Here is an 8,391-nt window from a genome sequence, read left to right on the forward strand (position 1 = left end):
CGCCGCCGCCCCGCGCTCGGGAAGAGGCTCGGCGGCAGAAACGGAGCCTCCCCCCTCCTCCTCCTCCGCCTTCCATTGTTCACCGCCGGACGGGGGGCACGGAGCCAACAGCCCCGCCGCCGCCACCGCCCTCTCCGGGGACCGGGAGCCACCGCCAGCCTTGCTGCCAGGACGGACGCTGCGGCTCACCGCCTGCGTTTTACCCAGCCCGGCGAGCCGCCTGCCCTGCTTCTCCTCCCCATCTCCCAGGGGGACCCCCGGCTGGGCAGCCGGCAGGCTCGGAGGGCAGGGGCTGGCCTGCTCTGCGTGGCTGGCAGTGCTGAGGCTGCCCTCAGCAAGGAAACGCTTTCCCTGCCTGGCAGGAGCAACGGGCAGCCCTCTTTTGCATGGAAAATGAGCTGGCCGTGATGGCTGCTTTTCCCTGCTCCCCGAGGGTGCCAAGCCAGGCTAAAAGCCAGGGCTGCAGGGGCTGCCCGGGCAGGGTCCCAGCTGCCAGCCTGGTGTGGCTGCTCATGCTGACCCGTAACCCCCTCGGGGCAGGTCCCGCTGGCCACCTTGAGCACCAATTGTTCCCAGGAGGGCTGGTGGGGATGGGGACACACCTTCCAGCTCCCACCAGCTGCAGGAGGAACCCGACAGCCCAGGCAAAGCCCCGCTGACCACATTCACTTGCAGGCTCAGCGTCGAGAGCGCCCGCACGGCCTTCCGACATCCCCGCTGGGGAGGTTGCGCTGCCTAAGCCCAGCGCTGGCACCGGGAGAAGAGGAGGGTATTGCTGGCGAGGCACCGGGAAAGCATGGGAAGCCTTTCCCCCACCCCCCGAAGCGCGGGCTGTCAGCACCAACCACAGCACCTTGTCCCCCGAGAGCAAGAGGAAGGCGGCAGAGCCTGGCTTGGCGGGTACCTCGTATCTACGTCCCCCGGAGGGCTCTGGGGAACGTCCCAGGAGCGGTGCCGCCACATCTGCTGCAGCACGAGCTGATGCGCTCAGCCGGCCCAGGGTTCACTCTCGCTCTTCCTCCCCCGTCGGCTGCTTTCCGGAGTCATCCCGAGGGCAGGTCCCTGGCAGTGCTCCGCCGCCCAGCCGCCTGCCGGGGGCCCCGGCTTTGTTTGCACCCTCCACCTGGTTCCTCTCTCTGCACTTCCTGGAAGTGTGAGGGCGGCTGTCATCGCAGCCGGCTGAGCCACACTCTTCCCACGGCAGCCCACGGCCCAGGGCCACCTCCTCTGCCGGGCCCTCTCCAGAGAAGCCTCGCACGTGCCCTTGGCAAGCAGGAGCACGCCCTGGCATGCTGGGCTGCGCGCTGAGGAGCCTCACCTCCCTTGCTGGGCGGCTCTTCAAAAGCCCCGGGCTCAAGACACCCTCTCTCCCAAAGCTGCCCCAGCACCACCATGCAAACAGGGCCATGGCAGCGGGGTTGTCCTCCTGCAGCCTGCCCTGTGCATCCTTACCCTGCATGGTACTGCGGCACTCACAACCCCCCAGCTGTATGCGTCCCCCCTGTTCAGTGGGTCTCCAGACACCCTCCAGCCATGAGCGTCTGCTTACCCTGTGCCAGGGTTTGTCGAAAAACCACCTGGGTAAGACAGATACGGGGACTGTGGGAAGCACAAGCATCTGGGAGGCTCCAGGCCAGCCTCCAAAGAGCGGAGAGACAGATTGACGTTTGTCATCTGTCCCCCGGTGTGGGTCCAAGCTCTCTGCAGGGCACAGCATGAGCCTGCAGGCTCAGCCTGTCCCCAGCTCCAAAAACCCCAGCTCTTCACAACCAGACGCTGCTCGGGCTGCTCTGGCTCCAACAGACCTTAAGATCAGCGAGGGGATCTGTGGATGGCTTCTGTGCAGCCAGAGAAAAGCAAGCAAGCAGACCCAGCCTGCATGGATGGCATTTCTAAAGGGGGACATGGTCTTGCTTTAGACTCCATCATCAAAAGGAAAAAAAAAAAAACAACATCGGCAGACCTTGATCTCACCAGGTGAGCTCTGAAACTGAACACAACCCACTGCACTAATTACTGCGCTGAAGGAGGAAAAGGCAGGTCCTGGATGCCTAACTCCAGCTCAGAGATCGGGGAGGGAAGAGGTTTTATCACCGAAATGGTTTATCATCCCCTCCACTTTGCATGTCGTCATGGGTTGGTCGCATTTGCTCCTGCCTGCAGACATTTCCCTTTCACTTTTCATGGTGCCCCGTGGCATTGACACCCAGTCCTATGACCTGGGAGCCCCAGGGTTTGGTGAGGCTGTTGGAGAAGTAACACGCCCTGCCCTGGGACCTTCACCCTCCTCTCTGCGCTGTGTCCATGTGTCCTTCCACAGTCCTGTCCCTCAGCTTTGCACCTCCCTTTGGTGCAAAACCATGGGGGATCCCATAGAAAGCCCAGTTCTGGCTGCTCTTGGTCAGGAGACCAGAAGGGACGACCCTGCTGACACTGGCTTCTCTGCAGGCAGCACCAGAGAGGGTGCTGTTCTGGGTGGTTTTGTGATCCAGCACGCCCCCATCTCTTTGTGCTAGTGTGTGCAGTCCTCTGGTAAGGAAAGGGTTAAGCTGCCTGCTTAGCCCAAACCTGGCAGGATACCTGCCTGTGGGATTCACTGTGAGCTGGGATCAGATAAGGGAGGGGATGGCCAACAGAGGGGATGGCCACCAAGGCAATTTCAGTTCAGGGATCCCAGCTCTCCCCATCCAGGAGTGTGCAGGTGCAGTTTCACATTGCCCCTAACGCAACCTCCCTGCTGGCCTGCTCTCAGGGAGTCCCACCCCACAGACCCCACACACACCCCCACTGCGCCCAAGGCTGTGGCTGTGGGGACAACCAGGGAAGGCTAATGGTGTCTTCTGCTGCCTCAGGAAGCAGGCCTGGCCCACCTGATGTGGAAAAACATCAGCAGAAGGGAGGACAGGAGCATCCCCTCTGGCAGCAGCGTGGTCTTGGATCGGCTTAAACAAGGGAGTGTGTCTGGTTTAAGATGGGGGCTTGGGGCTGTGTTACGCTGCCCTGCACTGGCACTGCTGCAGGCATGTCTGTGCACAGCCAGGCTGTACCCACAGCCTCCCAGTTTCTCCAAAACTGCCTCTTGGGATGTTTCCATCTATTGTTACACACAACCCAATCCCAGTTTACTACTGCCTTGCACCTAGGAGCATCCAGGATGAAAGCCATGGAGTGAATACACACCAGCACTGCTCATCGAGCACTGCATGATGCTGACTCCAAACCCATCCCACCCCTGTGTCCACCAGAGCCTGTGCCTGACGGCGAGGGCAACCACCAGCAGTGGGACTGTCACGGCACCTGGGAGCTCTCACAAGCGCTATGCCCAGCAAGCAGAGCTTGTTCCTGGCTCTGGAGAGGGTCAGGGCAGGGGATGGTGAGACACCTGCTTGTCAACCCCCGACCAAGGTCTGTGAGGAGCCACCCGCTCATTAGGACTTTCCAGCACTGTGAGTTTCCCTCTGGCCGTGCCAGGGGGTGCCAGCCATCTCCTTTCCCCAGCTGTACAGAGAGACACAGTGAGAGCTGAGTGGGCTCGGCTTGCTGGGAATGAATGGGAATTTGATTATGCTGCTCTGCACAGCTGGGCTAACACGATTAAAAGGCTAGCAGGCAGGATTCAGAGGAAGGAGGCTCCTCTCTGCCCCTCTCTCCCTGCAGCTGGAGGATCTCCTTTCCTTCCTCCCCTGCCCTGCCCAGCTGGGATGGAAGGGCTGCACACCCTCTGCCCTGGGACTTCACAAAAACCCAGAGCCCAGCCAGATCTGAAGGCAGAAGGAAGAGAAGATGGCAGAGCGCCGCAACCAGCTTCCCCCCAGCCCCGCCGGGCTCCACCTCCCTCTCCCCAGCAGGCCCTTCCAGCTCTCCCTTCTGCCCTGCCTGCACCTGTGACCAAGCTCCCTTGCTATTTACATTACAAAGCAGCCCCCTCTGCTCTGCTCTCTGGGTTATATTTAGCTCCCTGGCACAGAACAGCCTGTGAGATGCATTAGCCGCGTCCTATCTGCCAGCCAAGGACTGCACCGAGCAGCCAAGGTGCCCCACATCTCACTAGCAGGGATGGGAGCTGGCAAGGGGATGCCCCGCTTTGCTCCACTGGGGCTAACACCAGGCTGGGGGCCACAGAGACCCCTCTTCCCAATGCCGCAAGATGCCTGTGAGGAGCCCTATGGTGCGTGGGCTGTGCTGGGCGCTGCCTGTGGAGGTGGCTGAGAGCAGAAGGGTCTGATGCCCAGCACGTCCCTCGCCCCATAGACATAGCCTGCGGGGAGCCCATGCAGCAAGCTTTTGTGCACTTGTGGTTTCCTTTCTAGGTAAACACCCCTGCGGGCTGGGTTGCTGGGAGCAGTGGCGGTGACAAAGGCCACCGCTGCAAGCGTCACCCCAAAAGCAACCAAGAAAGCATCAAAGATGAGAGAGAGCCCAGAACTGCACAGGTCCCCAGCCCCGCCGGAGAGGCTGCAGGGTGCTGCTGTGGCCAGCCAGCACCTGTCCCAGGCCTCCCTGGCTCCAGGTCACAGGGTTTTTCCTAGAGCAAAGTTCCCCCAGCCTCTAACTCACCTTATTGCCGCTGGAGCTGCCCCACTTGGGGAGCTAGAGATGCTCCTGCCCCACCACAAAACCTTGGTGGAGACACCCAAAGCTAGCAGGAGCTGACTTCAGACTCCCCTTGGCTGAAGCGACTCTCCAGGGAGTGATACACAAAGCCCTGGCGCTTGCTCAGGGTTTGCTGCGGTGACAGAGAGCACGGGGTCCTTCTGGCGTTGCAGAAGCACCTCCCTACTGGGAAAACTGTCCCAGAATGTGCAAATCTGGTGCACAAGCCAGCATCATTAATAAGCTTAGCACGAAACTGCTACTCAAAGCCCTAAATATAACCTGAGTGCTGAGCTCTCTTCCACCCGCCCAAGGTGCCTCCATACACCGCGGCAGCTATTTATGGAAGGAATTTTATTTCCATGGGCTTAATATCATTTCTGCTTATTTCAAAACCTTTATATAGCAGCTCATGCCACCTGCCCTTTGTGATGACTAACGGGTCCCAGCAGGAACAGGCAGGTTGGCAGCAGGAGGACCGGGGCCTCCAATCTTTGCTTGACATTGAGGACACCTGTGATGCCCACAGCCCACAGAGGAGGTCCTCCAAACTCTGTACTGGGGTTCGATAAGTGCCTACAGAGCCAGGCAGCATGGTGAGGGGATTTCTGTCAGCCCCCAAGGGCTTCTTGTGATGCAGGAGGGGCACCTGATGAAAGGTTAGCCCATCTCTGGGCAATAGCTCTATCACCACCTGACCTGCCCCAGGGAGCAGCCAGACCCGACCCTGCGTGGGCGTCACAGGACCGCACAAGCAGATTTCCACCCCCAGACACTTCCTCTCCTGTTTCCCCTCCCTTTGCTTGGCTGCCCGAAACGGAGGGTGGAGGAAGCAGCTCATCCCAAACATCACCTCCTCCCTCGCCACTGGCCTGCAGGTAGCTGCGGCATCCCCTCCGACCCTGCCAGCCTCCTCTCCTCTGCAAAGCCCACGTTGGATGGAGCAAAGCCTCTTGCAAAGACACCCCTTGTGAGGGTTGAGGAGGACAGAGGCGCTTTGCGGAAGGGCGTCACGGGCTGGAGCGTGTCAGCGGAGCTGCCTGCCTGGGGTGGCCGGGGTAGGACGAGCAGGATGTAAACAATCCCCAGCAACCTTAGACAATTCTGGAGCAAATTCAGGCTGATCAAATTAGGTTGCAGTACGGTCCCTTCCTCCCCTGGGGAGACTGGATAATTGCAGCTGGCTAATCCGTTTGCAAAATGCACTGTGCACATCTGGAGGAAGACAGCTAAGATGAGAAAATACTGCTCTGCCCCCTCCGCTCAGCACGGTAATTCCTCACCGTCGGTGGCATCAGGGCAGAGACCCTCTCAGCTCTGCCCAGCACCTCGGTGAGCAGCCCTGGGTATGGAATGAGGGCCAGGAGGGCTGCGTGTTGCTCCAGCTCACGGCGAGGCTCAGGGCTGCCTGGGGGAGGACTCTGCCATCCCAGCTCCTGCTCGCCACCCACTGCAAGAATAACAAGTGCTCCAGATGACTCAGCTCTGGGGCCCCTCCTGCTCTGCAGGCATTAATACAGTTTCCCATTAGTTCCCATTACTGCAGTATTAGAGAGCAATTTGCTCACAGTTTGCACCGCCGCCCTTGCAAGGGAGGAAAAGGGCTGCTGTACATGTAGGAGCACAGCTGGGGGCTGACCGATAGCTCCTGCCTGAAATCTGCCCCCCAGCAGAGCTCTGCGCCCTGGACTCCCCAAGTCCCAGGCTGGCGGCGGGAGAGCCCATCCAGCCTCTGCCTGCCACGGCAGCAGGCATCGCACCAAGATCCTCCGTGCTGGTTTTCCGCCTGCTTGTAAACTACCTGGTGCTTGCTGAGCACGGCATGACATGGTGACACTGAGCCCAGGAGGACACAGAGACATCCCTGGCCAAGCCAGCTCAGGAGAAGGGTAAGGAGGCGGCTCCTGCCTTCTCCCCTCCGCTTGGTCCCAGACCCTCGCAGCAGCCCAGGGTCAGTCCTGCAAGTGCTCACTTTTACTCTGGGCAGGCACAGGGTCGACGGATTTCTCCTCATTTACACCTGAGAGTCATTCTGCAAAGTTGGGGGGTACTAAATGGTAGAAGGGCTTAAACAGTGAAAGAAAGGGGAGGGTGAGACATCAGACCTTATTTGCTGTGAGAGAAAGAGCAGAACTGAGCTCCTGGAGGTGCTGACCCAAGCAGGGTTTCAGACAGTATGGCTGGAGTTGGGAATAGGAGCTCACCTGAGCATCACCAGGCAATGGCTCCCATAAAAGCTCCATGGGAGCTATGAAAACCACTCTTTGCCTCCACCAGTTTTGCTTGGCTATAGCAGAGTCCTAAGAAGAGCAGTCCCGGCAGAAGAGTCACACCAAGAGCCAGGACAGATACTCCTCTTGCTGCAAGGTGCCCACAAAGGGCACATTTCCAGCCTAAGCCCCAACCTCAGCCCCCTCATCTTTGCATCACTTCTCAGTCTCCCCAGGTGGGATCAAGGTTTCTGGATCTGGGAGCCAAGCAAAGGGACATTTGCCTTGGGGCAGAGGAGGAAGAGGAGAATCAATGTTACTAGAAGTCCCTTGCATCCAATGCGCTGAACAGCGATAAGCCGGTGCTGCAGAGAAAGAGGGAAACATCCAGCCCATGGCCTGTGCCAGAGCTCCTGTGAGGCTGTTGGGCACGGACCGCCTGGAGAGGGGCCTGGGAGGCATCACAGCCCCGTGATGGGAAAGGGGAGTTGGGTAGAAGGAAAAATAAGGGGGCCTGCGAGGGTGACAAGGGGACTGCCACTGGGGAGGGGGCTGCTGCATGGGTGGGGAGGGAAGGGACTAACTGGTCCCCTTGTCCCTGTGCTCAGATGGTTTCTGGTGGGAAGGCACCAGTGGCCACTGGGAAGAGCCAGTCCTGACTCACGGGAGGGAAATGTCCCCAGGACAGGGCACTCCTCCACCCCAGCCCAGCCCCAGTGCTTGGGGACCCCAGAGCTCCTACCTGTAGGAGACCTGCTTTCTGATGGCCAAGTGCAGGAACTGCTCCTCCACCTCTGCCACCACCACTGCCCCTCTCATCTCCTCCCAAGCTGGATCCACACCGTGGAGGCCTGAGCGTTGTGCTTGCCTGGCATTCTCTGCATCCGCCGCTCCCAGGAGGCTTGCCACGGCCCCCCTGGCTGCCTCATCATCACCCCTGGCCGGGGTGAAGTCTTTCCAGCTCCCGGGACCTTCAGCCATGCTGGGGTGAGGTGCCTCTCCAGGCAGGGAGTCCTGCTCTGTCCCCACAAAACTCTCGGGCAGCTCGGTCCGGCCCCGCAGGGTCCCACAGTGCTGCTCCACTTCGCCTCCCCAGGGCCGTGGGACGATCTTGGCAAGGCTTAACTACCCAGACGAGCACGACCAGAGAGAAAAAGCAGTGTCCAACTTTTTGCAGTGGTTTTTATCGGCCTCTTGATAGCGGTTTGGGCAGCTCAGGTGCTGCAGCTCAGCATCCCTCTGTCTCCGCTGCCCTGCCTCAGTGAAGCGGAGGAACAACTGATGGAAACCCGGAGACGTCAGTGCTGCTCCTCGGAGGAGCTGGCACTGCGAGGGCAGCGGGGAGGAAGCGGGAAACACAGCACTCACCAGAGAAGGGATCTTAGGACAGAGCGCGTCCAGGGATGGCGATGCTCCCAGCAGGCAAAGGAGAGCCCGGGGTGCCTTCTGTGAGGTCCCCCTGGGGCCCGGCACGTCCCTTGGTGTCTCTGGCAGCAGCAGCCGAGTGGGAGAGGCAGGCAGAGGTAGGCAGCGAGGAAGGTGCCTGTGCACCGATCCTGCAGCAGCCCTCAAAAAGACAAAGCAGAAA

General features: G+C 60.0%; 1 protein-coding gene across 1 annotated transcript in view; it reads right to left on the reverse strand.

The window, feature by feature from the left end:
- Nucleotides 1–7,784, reverse strand: part of DGKZ (diacylglycerol kinase zeta) — a 55,295-nt gene extending 47,511 nt beyond the window's left edge. Inside the window, exon 1 of the mRNA XM_019471594.1 lies at nt 7,546–7,784. Within this exon, the coding sequence (XP_019327139.1) occupies nt 7,546–7,784 (239 nt within the window). The remainder of the gene's footprint in view (nt 1–7,545) is intronic.
- Nucleotides 7,785–8,391: the final 607 nt, after the last annotated feature.

The sequence above is a fragment of the Aptenodytes forsteri genome, unplaced genomic scaffold (genome assembly GCF_000699145.1).
Source record: "Aptenodytes forsteri isolate BGI_AS27 unplaced genomic scaffold, ASM69914v1 Scaffold146, whole genome shotgun sequence".
Lineage (NCBI taxonomy): Eukaryota > Metazoa > Chordata > Aves > Sphenisciformes > Spheniscidae > Aptenodytes > Aptenodytes forsteri.